The sequence below is a fragment of the Pogona vitticeps genome, chromosome 6, assembly GCF_051106095.1.
Source record: "Pogona vitticeps strain Pit_001003342236 chromosome 6, PviZW2.1, whole genome shotgun sequence".
Classification (NCBI taxonomy): domain Eukaryota; kingdom Metazoa; phylum Chordata; class Lepidosauria; order Squamata; family Agamidae; genus Pogona; species Pogona vitticeps.
Window position 1 is genome coordinate 9,535,352 of NC_135788.1, and position 21,403 is coordinate 9,556,754.

At 38.6% G+C, this 21,403-nt stretch overlaps 1 protein-coding gene across 2 annotated transcripts in view; it reads left to right on the top strand.

The window, feature by feature from the left end:
* Positions 1–21,403, top strand: part of DNAJB6 (DnaJ heat shock protein family (Hsp40) member B6) — a 71,529-nt gene continuing 50,126 nt past the window's right edge. For both annotated transcript variants that reach the window (XM_020779711.3, XM_073002892.2), the window contains exons 1-5: positions 1–140; positions 10,061–10,153; positions 12,665–12,774; positions 15,807–15,860; positions 17,177–17,287. In XM_020779711.3, the coding sequence (XP_020635370.1) occupies positions 10,089–10,153; positions 12,665–12,774; positions 15,807–15,860; positions 17,177–17,287 (340 nt within the window). In that variant the 5' untranslated portion in view covers positions 1–140; positions 10,061–10,088. The remainder of the gene's footprint in view (positions 141–10,060; positions 10,154–12,664; positions 12,775–15,806; positions 15,861–17,176; positions 17,288–21,403) is intronic.

A 21,403-nucleotide genomic window follows, 5' to 3' on the forward strand; every position in this document is an offset into this window, starting at 1 on the left:
CTGCCGCTCTGGGCGTGTGACGCACTTCCGGTTTGCGGCCCTCAGCGTCGCTGGTTATCGGAGAGCGGGAGGCGGGCGAGGCCTGAGGGAGACGAAGAGCGGAGCGCTGCCGTCGCTGAGCCTGAAGGGGAACCGACCGGGTGAGCGCTTTTTTTTAGAGCCGCCGTGACGGTGTCTTTTCGCCGGGGACGTGGGTGGGGGATGGGATGGGGAAAGGGCCCTCCTGAGGAGGATTGTGTGTGTGGGTGGGGGGGTCTCGGCCTCGGCGGGCCGCTGCCGGTGGCGCGCAGGCCTCGCCTCGGCTCTCATTCTCCCCCCCCCACAAACGTACGTTAATCATTTACGTTTTTTGATTGGCTAAGAGGCCAGGGAAGCGGGGGAGGGGGCTCCGAAGGGGGAAGATTATGAGCGACCCTTGTTTGCCGGGTTTTGGGGGAGGGGGAGGAGAACGACGCAGACTGGAGGCCTGAGTTCGAATTCTCGCTCAGCCATGGACTGGGAGGGTGGCCCGGGTTAAAAAAGCATTCTTTAAAGATCCCACTTAGCTTGAAAGTCCTCACAGGGTCCCTCTAACTTGGTCCCGACGGGGGGGGGGGGGTTGCATAAGTAGACGCTGTCTAGGGGGGCGGGGCAGAAATCTAATTAATTAATTAATTAAAGATAAAAACAGCAATGTTTTGGCAAGCGGTGGCCCTTCCCGCCCCCCCCAATGAAGAACCTGTGGCAACTTGCTCCAGATTCATAGGAAGGTGAGGAAGTTTCTGAGGCCTGATAATTCCCTTTGTCCAAAAAAAAAGTGTCTTTTTGATGCGGCTTTGTTGCTGCGGCGGCTGCCTTGTTTCGATGGGCCTAAGACGGCGAGCGCCCCGGCGTGGGGGGACTCGTGACTCTCCGTCCTCACGTTCGCCAAGACTGGGCTTGTTTGTTGCTCTCTCTTTCTCTCTCTCTCTGGGCCTGGCTTGGGAACATGAGTGGCGCCTTCCTAAACCTGAACCAAACAAGGAAAATGGACCCTGAGGAGGAGGCGTTGGAGTTGGTTTTCTTATTTTCTCCTTTTTTTTGCGTGAGTGGACAAATATTGATCACTGTTTTGGAAGGCGAGGTGGTGTGGAGCTTGGGGGAGCGAGAGAAAATAGCCTTTTGAAGTGAGGTGTGTTACTTTTTGTGGATGGGAAAGAAGAATGTAGATCTTTAAATAATATTCTAATACTGTAGTTAGAAAACTTGGCCTAAGTCAGGCTAATAGTGTAAAGCAAGTGTGATTAAAAGGTGAAAATTGCATGAATTTATGGAGGGATAAAGTTTCATGGGCTTCATCCAGGTTCATCAGATGAACTTTTTTTCCATTAAAAGGTTACATCGCAATCTCTTAAAGTCTTGCTGCTTCTGAAATCTGCTGGGTGATGGTTTCTTATCTCCTGTGTGTGAGCGTTCGATTTTAGGCTCTAAATTCAATTCAAAGAAATCAGCAGATCCACCTTGTTTCATAACAGGTGTGGGATTTATTGGAGGATGAAACAATAAACAAGTACAGTACTGTATCTGGAACATGATTATGAGTCTTTTCTTCTGCCAACTGGTCTAGAGGGGGCTTCCATTCGTCCAACAAGAACAGGTTTTTGTAACTATAGTCCCAGGATCCCTGGAGATCGTTGGAGACCTAATGGGGAACTCCTCAATAAGGTCCATTGATTCAAATGGGCTTGCTCTAACTGTTATAGAACTTGTCTGTTTCTTGAATCAATTTCTGTTGATTCAATAGGCCAATAATAGATATATTCACATTTCATATGTTATTTGAAAATATATAGAATTCCAACAGCTTTCAAACCCTGTATGCTTTAGAATTGTGTAGCACGTTCATTTTTTGAAGCCGCTGAACTATGGCACCATACTGTATTTGATAGTTCCATGTCAATATATAGTGTAGGACATTGATAGCTTCTCCAACACTTGTTCTTCTGCCTAATCCTGCCTTCAGTATTTAGCAGCTATATAGAGCCTGCAACAATTATCTATTTTTTAAGAAATAGAACCTCACAGTACTCTGTTCCACTGTAGTGCCCACCACAGTGAGAATACTAACAGGTAACCATACAAAGGAGGATAAAGAAGATACTGTAGTGAAGGAAACAGTTCAGAAAACAGTTCTGTGAGGAGCAGTTACGGATGTTGGCTTTGTTTAACATGTAGAAGTGAAGATTGCAGAAGTGGTACTATGGCCATCTTTAAATATTTGAAGGCCTATCACACAGAAGAGGAAGCAAACTTGCTTTCTCTTGATCTAGATAATAAGAGGTGAATCAATTATAAGAAAGATGATTGTGACTAAGTCTTAGGAAAATCTTCCTGATGGTAGAAGCTGTTAAATATAAGAATAGATTGCCTCATAAGGTAGCTGATTCTCCTTCACTAAAGATTTCAAAACAAACCTGTTTTCTTCCTCTGAGAGATATGTTAGATTTTAATTCCTGTGTTACAAGGGATTGGGCTGAATCAGTTTTGGAGTCACTTCTAACTGATTTTATAATTCACATTTCTTTTTCCTGTCATATGCCTCATTTTTCTTTGCTTTCTAATATAGTCATACAATTTTCCTATACTTCCCCTTTTCCATTTGTCCCATTAGTAGTGTCTTTCACCTTTTCTTTTAGAAGGGGTATTTATTTACCTGTGCAAAAGATGCAAGGGTGCTGTGTGTTCATGACCTTATGTGGAGATGCTTGGAGTATCTGTATTAAGGAGCAGCGACTCCTAATTTTCAGTCATTACTGAGATGGAATCCTTATATTTGGTTTTATTAAAGCTGTTTTGTTGATAAATGGGAGGGATTGGGAATAGCTGTTGTTCTGTTGCTACCTTGAAATACAGTGGTGCCTTGCTTAACGATTTTAATTGGTTCAAAAACAATCATTGCTGTGAGAAAACATCGCTAAGCGAATCATGGTTTCCCGTAAAAATGCATTGAAAACCAGAGAATCCGTTCCAATGGGAATGGATTGCCGTCCTTAAGGGAAAATCGCCATAGGAAACATCGCTAAGTGAAACATAGTTCCCCAATTGAAATGCATTGAAACCTATTCAATGCATCTCAATGGGGGAAAAAATTACAACAAATTTAAAAAGAGTCAGAACAAAGTCACATTAGTTTAACAAAGAGTTTATTGAGTGCACTTATGATTTCAAGCATTCTAAACATTTTAAAAACATTTTAAACGTATAAAAAACAGCCAACATGAGGCTGTCAAAACCATCGTTAAGCGAAACGGGGGACCCAAACTGTCATCGCTATGCGAAGCACGGTCCCAAACATCGCTATGCGAAAATCGCCCATAGGGAACATCGTTAAACGGAGCGCAAGATCGCTCTGAAGGAGTCATCGCTAAGTGAATTCATCATTAAACGAAGCGCTCGTTAAGCAAGGCACCACTGTATTATGTGAAATTGGGAGTTTCCAGGATATACTTCTGTAAGGTTGGCATTGTTTATTAAGTAGTAGTATGTGTCAGATTTTGTTAACTTGCTTGCATTAGTATTGACAATTTATGTGGCTGCTTCTTTTGGTACTTGTTAAAGCGCAATGTGGATCATTAATCATGGCCTGTAGGTAGCTGGTTTTAAAGTATCTGCATTATGTTGAGAGCAGTATGGTGTATTGATAGAATGGCAAACTAGGAGGAGACCTGGTTTCAAACTCTCACTTGGCTGTGGAGACTCACTGAGAGATGATGGCACTGGTGGAGCACTCCTTGAACATCTCACTTATCTTGAAAACATTGTTGGGCGTCTCCCTATGTTAGAAATGACTTCAGGACATGTATCAACAGCAACATATTAAATACAACATAAAATTTTGACGTTGGATTTCTGCTTTTAAAACAGTTTTGTGTAGTTGTGATTATAAACTGTTTTGAGTGTATTGAGCAAAGATAACATTCCAAACTTTGTGTGTTGTGTTTCTCATTCTCATTTGTGGTGTGATCATGGGCCAGTTTCAAGGTGGATTGATGATTTTAAAACATGATTTTTAAAATTTAAATCAGATTTTTAAGTTTAATTTGGATTTATTTTATTGAAATGCTTTTGGAGGAAAATACTGTAGTATCTAAATACAGTTTTCTATTTAAGATACATTATAGTTCAAAGGTGTATGAAAGCTTACTAACAGCACGAGGCTATATATTCATGCAATATCTACATTTACATTTTTGGTGAACTAATCCAAGTCATCCAAACTGAGATAAAATGCACTTTTTCACAGTAAAAATGGTACAAAATAGTAAACACTGATGTTTAAGCAAATACAAGAATATGCATGCAATATTATGTTCTTTTAGTTAAATAAAACAATTTAAGTAGTTCTCCAAATATGAGTGATTAACCCATTAAACTAAAATTAATTCTGATATAACTGTTTTACTAGCCAGACAGGTTATTCTAAATACAAAATCATCATCTCCTTGCAAATATTAAAGGTTATAACTACAAGCAAGAATGAGTGTTAAAATCATGATTTAAACTGACTTTTATTGACTACTGATTTAAATCATGATTTAAGTGTGATTTAAATCATGATTTAAATCAAATCCACCCTGGCCAGTTAGCCATTGGAGTATGACATAGTGACCTGCAAGGTTCTAGGCAGAGTGTATAATTCTTTGTTCTTCTGGTATCCATTCATTGATCATCAGTTTCAGCTGTTGAATGAACTGGTTCATGGAGGGCACTTCAGATTTTAGGGTGTTTGTTTTTTTAAAAAAAAACTGATACAGTGTGCCCTGCTTGACGATTACCCTGTTTAACGATGAATCTGCTTCACAATGATGTTTCTGCGATTGCAAAAGCGATTGCAAAACAATGTCTGAATGGAGTTTTTTCGCTTAGCAATGATCGGTTCCCTGCTTCAGGAACCGATTTTTCGCTAAACGATGTTTTTTCAGCAGCTGATTGACGGTTTTCAAAATGGCCACCGGCTCTCAAAATGGCCCCCCGCTGTTTTTAGGAGGCATTTTTTGCAAGATAGGCACGGGAAAATGGCCGCCCTATGGAGGATCTTTGCTTTACAATGAGGTGTTTCGCCCATTAGAATGCATTAGCTGGTTTCTAATGCATTCTAATGGGATTTTTAATTTCACTTGATGAGGATTTCGCTTAACAGCGATTTCAGCGGCACGGATTATCCTTGTCAAGCGAGGCACCACTGTAGTCTAATTTTGTTTGGCTGGAGTGAATAGGCTATTAGGTTTGTGGTAAAAGATGGTGTTGCTGTCAACTTCAGTCATCCCTTTCTTTTTCAAGTTAGAATGTGAGAAATGGTGGGGAAAATACATGCTGTCAATTATCCAGAACAGATAATAGCCACCTTGAAATATTTCAGGATCTGCCATGCAGAAGATGAAGCAAGCCTGTCTTCTGCTGCTAGTGAAGGTGGGATCCAGATTGTAAAACAGATTCCAAGTGAACATTTGGAAGAACTTATGATGGTAGCTGCTGTTCAGTGGTCTACTTCAGAAAGTGATGGACTGTTCTGTGTTAGACATGGTTTAACAGAGTTAGATTGCTATCTCTTGGAGTTTCTTTAGCTGTGGACATCTCTACTGGTGCAGGATTGTGCTTTTTGACATACCAGGCTCCATGCTTCAGACATCAGTTCTTCATGACCGTGTTGATGTACAAGTAATCATTTTCTTAAGGATATATCAGTTATTGGGAACAAATTGAAGGTGGTGGTATTTTATTTGTGACAAAATAAGTATCCGAAATGATACGATACAGGTGCTGCTTTGCTTTTACATCTTCTGTCCCTCAGCTTTCAGTTAGCAACAGCCACGGTACTTGTCTGCTGCAGCAAGTAAGACTGAACCAGGGCGCATTCCATCAGTTCTTGTGAGAAACTCACTCTTTTTAAGCCCCTTCTTTCTGACTGTTTCTGTTTAAGCTGGTTGTTATAAGAACCTGATTGACTTGATTTTGGTCTACAAAAGCTTATGCTGAAATAAACTTAGTTTTTAATGCTACAGTATTTTTACCTCCTCCCCCTTTCCCTTACCAGCTGAATTTAAAAGACTTGCTCACATGTTCTCTTCCTTCCTTCCCCCATTTTGGTTGTAAGCATGAGTGCATGGTTAATTTGTTATTTTTAAGTAAGCCATTTTGGGATCCTTTTCAGCAGAAAATCAGTGTGAAAATGTTTTTGGAAAAATAAAACTCATCCCCGGTTCTCTGACAAGTTCAGTAGATTTGGAAGCTTTCTCTCACTTGTCATACTGGTTGAAGAAGAGCAGGTGAAATGCCTGCTCCTGTATCTTGTCTCCAAATAGGAGGGCAGAGAGTCTGTGGAAAGCTGCTGGTTAACCTCCTTGCCAAATGGCTGGTACACTAGTCACTGGCAAGTGGAATGCTGGTCCCTTACTTTTATTTTATATTGTTTTAATATAACTGTGCTCTTAGAAATAGAAAACCATGGAACTCTCTATACTCAGACAATCTGGACTGAAAAGTTCAAGCATTCTCTGGAAATAATTTGAAGGAGGACAGGGGGAAGAGACAATCAGCAAGAATAATCTTCCCCCTTTTCATTTGTAAAAGCCTCTTGTACAGGGGTGGTGAATTTTTTCAGAGTATATACCCAAATTAGTGATAATCTTCTAAAATTCTCTCACATGCCCATTGTAATTTTGAGCAAATTATTATTTATTACAGTATTATATTTATCTTTTACAAACTTGGTTGTAATGAAAGAGAATAAAATCTTTGAAGCTTCTTTAGGCAGTCAGTATCCAACATTCCAGTCCAGCTGCTGGGAACCTCGCCCTGTGTGTGTGCAGGGAGCAAGATTTTATCCAAAACCTGGAGGTAAATGGGCATCAACCGTGGTGGCTACTACTGTATGCAGCCCCGATGGAGTTCTGCACCCAGGTGCACAGCCTAAAGCAAGCATTGCCAGTAACTCTTCTGATACATTTTAAATGGGAAAGCTTTAAGAATTACATGTTATTAACAACTCTACATTCACAAGAAGTAAAATCAGTGAATAATAATAATAATGGGTCTTTTGTAATGGAAAAGGAGAGGAGTCTTGTTTGTTATTTATATTTATTTCTTATTTTACTGTTAATAGAAGTGTAAGATATTAAATTTTTAGAATCTGTGTTGCTATTGTGTCTTAATAAGCAACATAAGACATATATACATGAAATAATAAGCTTTGGTTATAAAGCATGAAAAAATGAAAGAAAGGAAAATAAGCATACTTTACTCTTGGTGAGTTTGTGGGGAATAGAGTACTGTACATGGACTCAGTAGGGAGCTGGTGTTACAGTGCTTAAACTGCAGTACTGCAGCCAAAACACTACTCATGGCCTGGTTCAGTCCCAGGTAGCCAGCTTAAGGTTCACTTAGCCTTCCAAGGTCAGTAAATTGAGTATCCAACTTGGTGGAAGGGGCAATGTGTAGCCTGCATAATCAAATTGTAAACCGCCCAGAGAGTGCTTTAAGAGCTATGGGGTGGTAAGTGCTATATAAGCAGCACATTTTTACATTGTTTCCTACTTGTTGGCAAGTTCCTGTTCAAAGCCTCAGACATGTGCTGGATGACCACAACAGCAGCACCATCCTAGGTGGCAAGTGAGCAGGACTTGCCTTGCTTGGGTTCATAGAGAGTCATGAATGATGCTAGCTAGTGCCAAGGTCCTGTAGTAGCAGTAGCTTCAGTGGTGTCACAGCACACAGTATCTGGATGGTAACACAATGATTTTGTTTCACCCTGCTCTTTACTTCTTCCAATTCTGTGATTGGTGTTTTGAACCTAATTAACATGTTGACTTGTGGAACAGCAGGGTCTTGCATACCCGATATGTCATAGGTTTTCCACCTTTGTTCTGGTGGATCCGGGTACTTTGGGATGACCTTTCCCTATGTTTGGGAAGGGAAATTAGCTGGGCCTTGTGTGGCTCTCCAGAACCCCTTGTATACCCCGTGGAGTCTCTGGTCTCAGGCACCCCACACTTCTGACTAATTGTCCCTTAATTTTTTAAACAAAAATTCAAAGTACAGTTGTCTCCTCTAGCGGACATGAGGGACATGAGATACTTTTGCGGTATTTTGGCTTCACCTCTCAGCTGTTGGGGAGGGCTTTTTTTCAAAACTGGAAATAATTTATTGTATCTCAGCAGCTGTAACAATTTTGACATTTCTAGAGTGCATATGACTTTCAGTTTTGTATTCATTTGATGAAATATTTCGGATATTTGGGAATGCTAGTACAGTAGATGTGGTCCTTCAAGTTCCAGGAGAGTGGGGAAGACAGACCTAGAAAAGTTGTTGAAATTTTCCTTAGGAAGGCTTGGACAGTTGCATCTGATAGCAGCTACAGGGGGAAGATGAATGGTAGTGAGATATTGGACAAAGTGTTGTATGCTATTTGACTTTCTATCAAAGGGAAGTGCCAGTCTTGCCAAGGTTAAAATCCCATGTAACAGCTTCACACTGTTTCTAGTAACTATCTTAGGTAATGGAAGTGTTTTATGACTCCTCAAAAATTTTAGAAGTAATAGCTTCTCTCTTCCAAAGCTGTTTTGTTGGTTTGCAGTTCACAGATACTGTAATAGTATTTCCATTTACTCAGTGTTTCCCAATCTTGAGTAACCCAGGTGTTAGATTCCAACTTCCAGAAACACCAGCCAGCACAGTTAGTGGTTAAGGTTTCTGGAAATTGCAGTCCAAGAACACCTGAATTACCCAAGGTTGGGAACCACTGAATTTATTACAAATATTTCTGACTAATTGGCTGTTGTGCTGTTTCACCAGCTAGTCATTGAGTAACTGAATTACAGTATAGATTTCCTTGTTCACTTCCTTGATGAATTTTACTGAATATGCATTTTCTAGTGTTGTTGATTTGAAAGTAAGTTTCATAACAAAATCTTGTTGTCTGGTGCCGCTTTAGCTAGTATTGCATTATAAATATCTTTTTTTTCTTAAGAAGATGAGCATTTAAAAATTACTTTGTAAATATCAGAAAACCCCGTAGACCACTTTACATGATATGTATAAGTGTTTTAACCTAGGCTAAATCTAACATGGAACAAGAATTTCTACTTACATTGTGAAAACTTTCCACTCTTCTGCCCTTGTATGTCTCCATATATGTTGGAAGGGCTTTGCCCAACCTTCTGAAGCATACACTCCTCCAAAGCATAGTATCTCAGTTTATTTCAGTGTAGTTAGCTTAAGCTTGTAAGACCTATGCCTGTCAGGCAGAAAGTTGACAATAATAAATTTATGGCAGGTGGCTTTATCAGTTTGTGAGATATGACAAGGACACAAATTCTACTTTCAGTTTCTTTTTCACTTTGTCTTTAGTTTTGTAATACTATATAAGTTGAAGGGAAAACAAAATAACAAGAAATCATTTGAAGCTTCTGATTTTGATGAGAGCTGGAAAGTAATCTCCAATACTTTCCCATATCTACCAACAGCACTGATGGGCTTGCGCAGAGGAAATGCAAGTCCTTCTCTCTGTAGAGTATGTGGATGTTTCTCTCTCCTTCCATTTTTGGTATCCTTCCATTTCCTTACATGTTTTACTCTTTAAATTGTGTTTTTGCTTTTGCTTAAGTTGATTCTGGACAACATTCCAGTGTATCATTTTGAATCTGTGTAAGAGTAAGGTTGCAAAGACTAAAAATGGTGAAGCATTTGGGCAGGATAACAAAGGAATCAACATTCAATTGCTGTTCTAGTTGGACTGAAACCAGCGTGGAAAAACTGCAAACCCGCACAACCTAGGCAGTGATCTTGGGTATTGCTGAGAGTTTAGAGCTGTAGCTGTTTCTCTGTTCTGAAGGAGGAAAGCCTTCTTGAAATAAGTTTTAGAAGAAATACAGGCAAAGGAAGCCATATCTGTCTAATCTGTTGAAAAGATTGCTGCATAGCTAGTTCATTTCTCTGAGACAGCCAGACACAGATCTGATAGATGCTCATATGGTTTGAACCCAGACAGTTCTTTCATAAGAAATCAGTGATGTTGATATTAAAACAGTGACCTTTTTTTTTTCAGGACTGTTGTCATCAAAGCAACATAAAACATGGTGGATTATTATGAAGTTCTAGGAGTGCATAGGCATGCCTCACAAGAAGACATTAAAAAAGCGTAAGTACTAACTGACCTGTAAAACAGTGGGGGAAATTGTATGTGTGTACTTGCTTTTATTTGGATGTACATGAAATTACAACACCTTCTGTTAAAATTGCAATGGTGGATCTGGTGCCTTTTATTCCGTAATTTATTTATATGATTACATGGGATTTTCTTGCAGTTGTAGTCATGTATTTGCTTAAAGGTAAAGGTTCCCCTTGACATTTAGTCCAGTCGTGTTTGATTCTAGGGGGCGGTGCTCATCCCCATTTCCAAGCCATAGAGCCAGCGTTTGTCCGTACAGTGGTGCCTCACATTACAACGTTAATTCGTTCCAGCGAAATCGCTGTAGAACGAAAACGTCGTAATGCAAAAATAAAAAACCCATTGAAACGCATTAAAACCAGTTTAATGCGTTCCAATGGGCTAAAAACTCACCATCCAGCAAACATCCTCCATAAGGCGGCCATTTTCGGTGGCTGTCTTGTGAGGAATCCGTCCCAGAAAACAGCGGGGAGCCATTTTATTTTCCCGGTGGCCATTTTGAAACTGCCGGTCAGCTGTAGGAAAATCGTCATTTTGGGAACAATCAGTTCCCAAAGCAGGGAACCAATCATCGCAAAGCGAAAAAAGCCTATTCAGACCATCGTTTTGTGATCGCAAAAATGAACACAAAAACGTAATGCGGGGCAATCGTAAAGCGGGGCACGACTGTAGAAAGTTTCCTTGGTCATGTGGCCAGTGCAACTAGACACAGAACTCCGTTACCTTCCCACCATGGTGCTACCTATTTATCTACTTGTATTTGCATGCTTTTGAACTGCTAGGTTGGCGGGAGCTGGGACAAATGATGGGAGCTCCCTCCGTTGCATGGATTTGATCTCACAACTGTTGGTCTTCCAACCTTGCAGCACAGAGGCTTCTGTGGTTTAACTCGCAGCGCCACCACATCCCCATGTATTTGCTTACATGAACCCAAAATACATGGATTAGATTTTTGGGACAGCTTCCACAGATGGGGAAAAAATTCATTTGTCCCCTATAGCAGGGGGCCCTAATCCCCAGTCCACGGCCCAGTGCTAGTCCGCAACCATGGCAGGATCAGGCTGTGAGACAGATCTCCCCCTGCACAAACTCCCCCTACGCACCCTACCCGCATGCATGGTTGTCCCACCCCTCCATGATCATTCTGCGCTCCTTTGTGCATGCGCGTGAGCGCCCTCCGTTCACCCTACAGTTTAGCAGTTCAGGTATTTTTCTACCTGTGGGACGTTAGTCTCAGTGTTCAAAGAAGTTTATTGTTTTAGAAGTGTACAGATGTGTGTTTTGAGAGTACAGCTATGATGATTTGTATCCAGAGGATTTAGGGAGTTGTAGTCCAAAAACACAGATCTGCATACCCCTTACATTTTTTTCTGTGCTGCCTTTTCAGGAAGAGAAGATTGTTCAGATTTTCAGAAATAGCTCTCAGTGAGATACTTTCACCACTTTAGTTAGTTACAATTATGATTTAAATTAATAATCTTGCTACTTCAGCTGAGCTACTTTGCTAAGGGAGTTCAAGCCAGAATTAGAAGGGTAGTCAAGAAAACCTGCCCACAAACACGCTTTATCTCTGGAGTGGATGACAAGAATTAAACTTAATTGTGCAAAATGTATTTCTAAAATCAACTCTTTCAATTGACTTACAATTTGCCTGGATACCTCAGTTGGCAAATGTCATTAATCCTTCCCTTCCAAATCACAAGCAGATGCTGTAGTTTCAAGGGCAAGAGTCTTAAGTGAGGGCCAATTTAATTATTCCAGCAATCAGTGGTTACTGATGAAGAGAAAACGAAGAAAACTACAATAGAGGAGAGACTATTTTGAAAGCATCTTGAATCGTAACCATCAGTATAAATATGATCTATTACATTAACTGCTTTAATTCATATTGATAAATTATGGTTTGAATAATAAATAGTACAAGTGAGATTGTACAGCCCTTTAAACATAGCAAATATTGCAAGAGATTAAGCAAGTGTGCTATAATGATTAGGCTGTGATCCAGGTACTTTTCTGAGCAGTGAGACTCAGCCAGGTGACCTTAGGTAAATCACGACCTCAGCCCGACGTACAGTACATCATAGAATGGTTCTTGTGAAGACAAGGAGAAGAAATACTACACTGAAGTAGACAGAGGACGGGCATGGTGTAATTATAACAATAATATTTATGTAGTTACATAACTGATGTGCTACCTCTTCTCTCTGACTGTTTCCAATTCCCTTCTAATTTCAGCCTTTCACCCAACATCATGGGTCTCTTCAGGTGGTATTGTCCTGTAGGAAAACTTTCTGGGGCTGTAGAAGGAGGGAAAACATTCTATATGCAGGATGGATACATTAAGTGCAATACAATTTAGAGCATGTGTGTATTGACTTTGCATTTGAACAGCTTTATTCAGCTGGAAAATAGTTTTTAATTCTGCATGCAGTATCTATCTTGATACAAGCAACTTACTAATGTCAGTGTCTTTCAATCTAGGTATCGTAAGCTAGCGTTGAAGTGGCACCCGGACAAAAATCCAGATAACAAGGAAGAAGCTGAGAGACAATTTAAACAAGTAGCTGAGGCTTATGAAGTTCTGTCAGATGGTGAGTAGTAGGCTGTTTGGAATTAATAGAGTTCACAAAAGTTACTCCTACATGCAGCCCTGGAACAGATACTTCATCACTTTGGATACTACCCATATATGTGTATGCAGGTGTCTGGTCTCTGGGTGTCTGTGAATTTCGTTGTATGGGTATACTGTGTATATACTTACAATGACAATAAATTATTATTATTATTATTATTATTATTATTATTATTATTATTATTATTATTATTATTATTATTATTATTATTATTATTATTATTATTATTATTATTATTATTATAATATGCTGATCATGTTTTTTGTTTCTGAATGTTGTGAATTAGGATCTGCAACAGCTGATAATATAAAACATAAAATAAAGGACAAGAACCGGTACCCACCAACAGTCTGATTTGTTTTTAGAGTTGCTTCCAGTTTAATAGCAGCAGCTATTTGCATATAGCTTCTTCCCATAGCTCTTCTATTTCCAGATTCTCTCAGTATTCATTGCTTTCTTTTTTTTTTTGTTTCCAGTTCAGAGCCAACTAACAAATGTAACCAATTTTTGTAACATGAGATAGATGGCCGTGCAGTTTTTTTTACCTTAGCAAATTGTTCTTGATGCAGTATCCTTTCTGTTGCTGAACTGAGTTTTGTTGTGTTACAAAATTTGCAGAGTGTTGCCTTAGAGGTACAAACCAGAATCTATAAAGAGTTTTTCAGAAAAGAGCTATTTTGTGGTTTCATCTGGTATTTTTTGGAACTGCTGGTAGAGGTCATGATAGGAGGAGTGAAGATGAATAGCCCAGCTAGAGTGATAAGTCTGGAAAGCTAAGAATAATATTGGAGCTCTGTTTTTTGTTTGTTTGTTTGTTTTTTGAGCTGTAGGCCCCCTGTGCCACATGGCAAAGTCATTGTTGAAACTAAGGATTTTTAAAAAGCATTTTTAAAAGTAGATGTGTTCTGTTAAAAAATAAAGACACCACTCAGTCTGATGTTCTCTTGTCTTCTGGCCATCATTTTAGTATAGTTCAGAGTAGAGATGGGGATATTTGTATATGCATATCCCCACACAGCTGCAGTTAACGAGAGTCTAGCCCTTGGGGATGGACCGTCCACTCACACATCCAGCAGAAGCCCCTCTCTTCCAATTGCTCCGAAGTGCCATTTGGCTAGCCATTTCACAGCCTTGCAGAGAGACTTGTCCTCGCTCCCTCTGCCGGGAATGGCTAGATGACTGGGAAGAGAACGGCGCTTGGGAGCAATTGGAAGGAGGGCGGGGGGCGGCAGCAGGGCGGACATGTGAGTGAACAGTCCAGCCACAGGGGCGACAGACCTTCGTTAACTCCAACTGTGCGGGGATATTCTTATATGAATATGAATACCCCCATCTCTAGTTTAGAGTCTTTTGAGCCACATGATAAGAGAGAAGTAACTGACCTGTTGTTTGGGTGCAAATAGGTTTATTTGTCTCTGATCACATATGTTCTGAAAATACAAATGTGTGTTGTGACAAGTTTGACTGCTAATTTGACTTGAGCCATATTCTTACCATTTCAGTTATTTCAGTTTGAGACCTAAAATTAGAATTGCTTGCCATCAAAATATTTTTTTATGCTGGAAGTTTACGGCTCCCCTTTCCTAATTCATTAGAGCTGTTCTATTTGCCAAAGCAAATGTTACTGTTAATCTGAACTAATCATTGGATATGTTAAACAACTTTGATTTTTTCTTTCTGATACTTTCTTGTGGCCATCTTTGCTCTCTGTTACAGCGATGATCTGTAGAGGAATGCTTCTAAACATTTTTACTTACTACAAAGAATAATTAGTCATCTTGCACATGTTCTGTCTGTTATTAAATACTATCCTAATTATATAATCATGCTTATAGTTTACAAAACCTTGTCTTTGGCTTTAATAGTGCAGTTATTAAGATATACAATTGGGCTTTTTTTTGTGATAAAACTATCTTTTTGTTTGAAAAAAGTTGCATGGAGGAAAGTGTTTTAACACGATAATTTTATTACTTTCAGGTTACCAAGGTCTATTATTCTCTTCTGTAATATAACATGCTTTTCATTTTTAGTCTGAGTGAGTCCTTAGCAATAATCATGAATATTTTTCAGGGTGTAGGAATGCATGAGACCTGTGAAAGAGTTACACCTTGGTAAAAAATAAAATAATTACATGTTAATAATTTAGAAATTTTTGATGGAGTTCAAACTGCTAAATTATGAAGATACATTTGCTTTCTTTTTACCCTGTTTCTCCGAAAATAAGACCTAACCTGAAAATAAACTCCAGTATGATTTTTCAGGATGCTTGTAATGTAAGCCCTACCCCCAAAATAAACCCCAGTTAAGTGAAACCCCACCCTCCACCATTGTGCAGCATTGTGCAGCAACCAGATGACATGACTGTATTTGAATAAATGGAGATTGTTGTACATGAAAAGAAAAGAAAAACACCATCCCCTGAAAATAAGCCCTAATGCGTTTTTTGGAGCAAAAATTAATATAAGACCCTGTCTTATTTTCGAGGAAACACAATAAATATGAATTTCTTCTGTAAAAAAAACAACTACAGCTGTATCTCTGTTGAAAGCCCAATTTGGAAGTCACATTACCCTATCAGAATTATACAGCCAATTTTATGCATATAGATTCCAACCTGAGGCCCATTTATGTTGGCATATTTTGAAATTTTTATTATGATAAGTGTGGTATGTTGAGGCTTTGACTAAAGTTTTCATTTTAGTGTGGAACAGAATGTGCTGCATCCAAATAAGCATGGCAGAAAAGGGGTTGATGAAATGTCATTTGTTCTTCTCTGGGTCCCTGAAGTATCCTTGTAAATTTGAGGGAGCCAGCTGAATAAGTTGTTCTGTTCTGTGCTGCGGGAGTTTCCTCTGTCTGGGGTAGAGACAGCTTCTGTAATCACTTGTGAAGACCCATTTCCATAGAAATAAACCTAGTTTCAAATACATTTTCAGGGCTTCAGAATAAATCTTGTTAAAATTTTATTTCTGGTGTTCTGTCTTTTCTAGCAAAAAAACGTGATATTTATGACAAATATGGAAAAGAAGGCTTAAATGGAGGAGGTATGTATGTTTTTAACATTGCTTTTTACTTTTTAAAATGAACTCGTGGTTTCAAACTAAAAATGTTGTGTTGCTGCAAAGGTTCTGTGCTAAGTTATAGGAGTAATAATGCTTGAGAGCTAAATTCAAACCTCTACTCAGGCATGAAGCTCATTTGATGACTTTGGCTTGTAACACTGTCTGTCTGATGTGCTGTAAGGGTTTATGTAAAAGGAAGGGAAGCCGCCCAGAGACCTCTGGGTAGTGTGGGCGGCATATAAATTGAATAAATAAATTGAATAAATAAATATATGCTTCCCTCAGTTTGATAGAATAGGATGAAAATATGAAAAATATTATATTTAATAATTTCCCATCAGAATATCGGAGGTCTTGCTAATTCACATCATGGCTTAGAACTTGTGGGAAATATCTCATCCCTCCAGCTACAAAAAATAAACTGGCTGGAATGTTGTACTTGTTACAGCTTCAAGATTTCACTTAGATTAATGGAAACTGGATTTTTGAAGAACAAAGACAAAAAATCCAGTTGCTTCTTTTATTCTGAAGCACAGCATGTAATTTTGTGAGGTATATGAAGTGAAACCAGCTTATCGACCAAATTATGAATTTATTAAGTGTCTTGGGAGAATTTAAATAAAGAATGCAAAGAATTCCAGAAGCTTAGGAAATTGTCCCAAGATTCTTGATACAGATGTCCTCTGTTTCAGCCCTTGATATTTTAATTTAAAAAAAATTACTGTAGTAGGAAATTAGCTGTATGGATAACTCAGTGACTTAATATCTGGTAGTGGACTTGAGAGATAGAGAGTTTTATTTTCCTGGGAAGACAGTCAGCCTGTGTAGCTTTGGGCAAGCTGCACAGTTCCAGAGTGCCCTCAGAAGAAAGGAACGGTAAACTGCTTCTGAGTATTCTGTACCTGGAAAACCCTAAAAAGGCTCACTGTAAGTGAGAATTGACTTTATGGCACATGATTATCTTATTATACCCATTGGAAAAATGGGCAACTACTGTGGCATTTTTGCTTTTATATGAGAACAAAGAGACTGTCACTTTTGTCTGAAATAGCATTTGCAACTCCCTATTTTACATGAGGACCTTGTGTTTCCCATTATAACACTGGAAATAGTTGTCATAAGTGGGAATCAACTTGCTGGCACATAGTTACATTTAAAAAGAAATTATTAATTTGAAGTGTGTTCCAGAAATGCTAGTGAGACGATTCATGAAAATAGACTCCTAACATTGGAAAATACATTATTGGTCCATTGGCATTGTAAAGAACAGACATGTGATCCTCAATGTTCTTTTGCAGGTGGAAGTCATTTTGACGGTCCATTTGACTATGGCTTTACATTCCGAAACCCAGAAGATGTCTTCAGGGAGTTCTTTGGTGGAAGAGATCCATTTTCATTTGATTTCTTTGGTATGTAGTCCACTTTTTTTAATTTAGGGAAATGTGCAAATATAAAATGGTTCAACTTCGGCTGATTGTACAGTGCCCTACACATTTACGTTCTTACTTGTAAATCTCCTCATAGGTTATGGCAATAAATCTTGCCATCTTTTTACTTTACTCTTTTGCCATGTCTAATTTTTGGTATTAACAAAATGATGTTGCTAGTATGCCCAAAGGCTGAGTTTATTTCTTGACTGTCGTAGTAGAATGAAGTCTAAGTATATAAGATTGGCCTTGGTTGTCTTAGCAGTTTCCTTTATGTCAGGAACTAATTGTGGGGAGTGCTCCTGGGCCTCTCAATGTTCTTTGATACTGTTGACTGTGATGTTTTTCTGTGTTCCTTTCCCTTAGTATCTTGAGCTGGTTACGTTTACTTTTGGTAGAGCAGACTCAGTAATGCAGGAGAACTTTAGTCCTGTCACTGGTCTTTAAGCTACAGGATACCGCAGTATTCTGTTCTGCTTCCAGATTTTTTTACACATATGTGAAGGTCTCTAACAGAAAACATGTGGAAGCTTAGGCTAAAGTAATGGCAATAATATGCTGATAAGTGCCTCTGCCCACATTTTCATTCTACCCCACCTATACATGTTCTGATTACATCAAGACTGGACTACTGGAATGCACTGTATGTAAGATTATCTTTGAGGACAGCTCTCAAGCTTCAGCTAGGTGCAGATTGTAGATGCTGGTGGTGGAAGAGATTTTGGAGCATCCTGCATCTGTTTTCACCAACCACCCTGACTACCTAATTGCTTTTGGGATCGATTCACTTTCAGTTGAAGAATTGTATGCCACCCTTACAGACTTGCCCCAAGTTTTAAGACCTGTCCGAATTCCTGCTTGTTTAACATTAATAATGATTGTTTACTTTAAAGAAACAATCCTTTATCAGTCATGGCCTTTGATTTGTGGAACCTGTCTTTTTAATATGTATGATTGTTTTTGTTAATTTTCCAGTGAGTTCTTAAAGCTATTCTGTTTCAGGGCTTGAAATGAGAGTTTTAGATTGTTCACATGTTGCTATTTTTATTTCTATAGATGGCTTGAGTGTGCATGCATTTGTACAGTGGTGTCCCACTAGACGATTACCTCGCAAAATGGTTAATTCGCTAGATGATGAGTTTTTGCGATCGCTATAGCACTTCTGAAAACAGTGTTTCCTGTGAGCGATTTTTGCTGGATGATGTTTCGGACTGTGCTTCGCAAGACTTTTTTTTTTTTGATCGATTTTCGCAAGACAACTATTTTGACAGCTGAGTCTGCAACTCACAAAATGAGTGTTTTCGGGACCATTTTTCGCAAGACATCGATTTTTACAGCTGATCCGCGCTTCACAAAATGTTTTCTCTGTGGGCGATTTTCGCAAAACTACGATGATTTTTTCCCCATTGGAACGCATTAAACGGATTTCAGTGCATTCCAATGGGAATTCGCAAGACGATGTTTTCACAAGACTGCGATTTTCGCTGAACAAATTCACATCGTCTTGCAGGGCACCACTGTATTTGAATGTTATTGTTTTTAATTTTGTGCATTTTAATTTGATGTGGTTTGAAGAATACTTTGTTCTAAATTTTGAGAAGTCACCCAAGTCGATAAGAAGTAAACAGTGTGTTGTTGTTTTTCACTGACAGGGACCTACCTTTGGTGACATCTTAATTAATTGGGTGATTCCACAGCTTGGGAGCAGCTAGAGTCTAATTAGTCTGCTTCTGTATTATAAATGTGAAAATATATGTAACCTGATCCTCATAAAATTAGAAAAACCATCCTCATTGAACCAAGTAGTCTGTAATCCATTTTTAAAAGGAAGAAGTATTTAAAGAAGTGTCCCAGCTCTTCATTCAGGGGTCAAGCTGAAGGTATACTTGCTGACCCCATAGCAATGCAGTACTGTTTCCCACTGAACAGTTTCTGTCTTCATTGTTGAAAAGCAGTAAAATCCTCAAGAGTTAAAGGTGGGGGGAGATAATTCCCCTCTTTGTACTGTACTTAAAGGCTTATTTTAAAGGCTTAAATGTTTTCGTATAGCAGGCTCATTGTTGACAGATAATACATGATATGCTTTTGGTGAGAAACAGGTTTTTTTAAAAGGGAATTTGGAAGCTGGGGAATGGGAGATAAATAATTTCAAAAGGTTAAATTACATTCCATGGTAAACAAGACCTATTTTAGTGGGCCTTTAGAGTCCTTTCTAAAAAATAGCACAGGAAACTCTTGCATATTCATTGATAGCAACAGAAAGCAACTGAAACAAAGTATTTTTGACTTGCATTTACAGAGTCCTAGTTGAATCTCAGTTCTAATTTGAAACATTTTATCTCTGCAGATTAATGGGATATGCAATATGCTATAGCATTAATCCTAATTCATTCAAGGAATATACCTTTGATTTCACAAATCTTAATCTTACATAATAAATTGATGTTTCTTTTGACAGTGAAAATTTAGTTTAGTTCATAGATGAATTTGAACATTTTGTATCTCAAGATGGATTGCATTGTTATTTTAATGAATTGACAAGTACCATTGGTAATTTTCTTAGATGTCTATTCAGTGATTATCAGTTGGCCATCAGAGGATTCTAAAGAAGGATCTGAAGAAAGATCTATAGAGGAAGAAAGGTCTTTAGAGGAACTGGAGGAAGCATATAGTTTTGAGTCAGTAGGAGAAATAGCAGAAGAGCTGGAGGAAACGCTAGAAGAGGTGTTTGAAGAATACAGTGAAGAGTCAGTTGAGACTTTTGAAGAATCTGATGAAGGATCTGTTGAGATAGAAGAAGAACTAATAGTGGAGGAGGAGAACTCTGAAGGAGTAATAGAAGAGTCATTAGAGGAGGACCTAAGTTTAATGTCAGAAGAATGAGTAGAAGAGCATCGTAAAGGATCTGGAAGAGGAAATAAGTATAGGATCAGAATTGGAGGAATGCTGAAAGAAAACCTTTGAACTAATACATCTATTTTACATTATCTAAAATATTTTGTTTCTGCAGTGAGGCTTGTTCATTTAGTTATAGTACAGAGTATTTGTAGTTATAATTCAGTTTGCATGTTGCTTTTGCAAATTCTCAGTACCACTTTACTCAGAATGGCACCCTTCAGAAATGAAGCTTTCATATCTTTTGTACTACAGGAATTCCCTAAGCATGAATTTAGAGTCCTCTCAGGTATTTTTAATCACATACAGTTTAGGAATAAAAGCCCAGTCTCAGCCATGATGAGCTCCATGAAGATGGAAGAAGTGGCTGGGAGAAGCTAAGGTCTGGGAGCTACAAGGCATTAGGAGTCTGGTAATCTCCCCTGCATGTTACATTCCATAGAGAGTTCATCTCTGCAAATTACCAGATCCCTCATACCAAATGTTTTGAGCTGAGTATTTCCAGAACATATCCCTGAGTACTCTAGGGTAATATCTCTACACCCAAATATAGAACTGGTCCCTTAAAATTCATGCTGCTAATACTCTTCACTTAGCAACAAAACATCGATGCATTCAAAAAGGTTTTGCAGCATTAGTGAATGTTGGTTAGAACAAGAATACTCCACTCGGTTCACACATTGAGAAACAGAATTGAGATTGCTAATTGGACAGATTTGATTTTAGAACAACCTGACCTGTGCACCTGGTGCATTGTTTCTTACAGCAGGCAAAAACAAAAAAACAAAAATGTACAATTAATGAGGTACAACCAAAGCTCTTCCTATAGTTGCTGGATAATTGTTTAATCTGAAGTCCAATTTCCCACCTTTTAACTTCTATAGAAATCATATTTGTAATATTTAAGGCTAAAGGATGGGATAAAGTTTTGTTTTTTAAAAAAAAAACAAGAACAACCCAAATTTTGACACCAGTAAATCTTTCCAGGGCTCAGTGTTATGGAATAGTAGTAGAAAGTAGTTTAGTGAGTCTTTGGGAATGAAGGTTTGAATCCTTGTGAACTGTTATTCAGTGTAAAAAAAAATGCAAACAATCTTTGGACTCAACACAATATTTTCATAATCCATGGTTGCCTTTACTTAAAATTTTAAGGAAACCTCAGGTAACCTTTTTTTAAAAACCTGGCTATATATAGATGCAGAA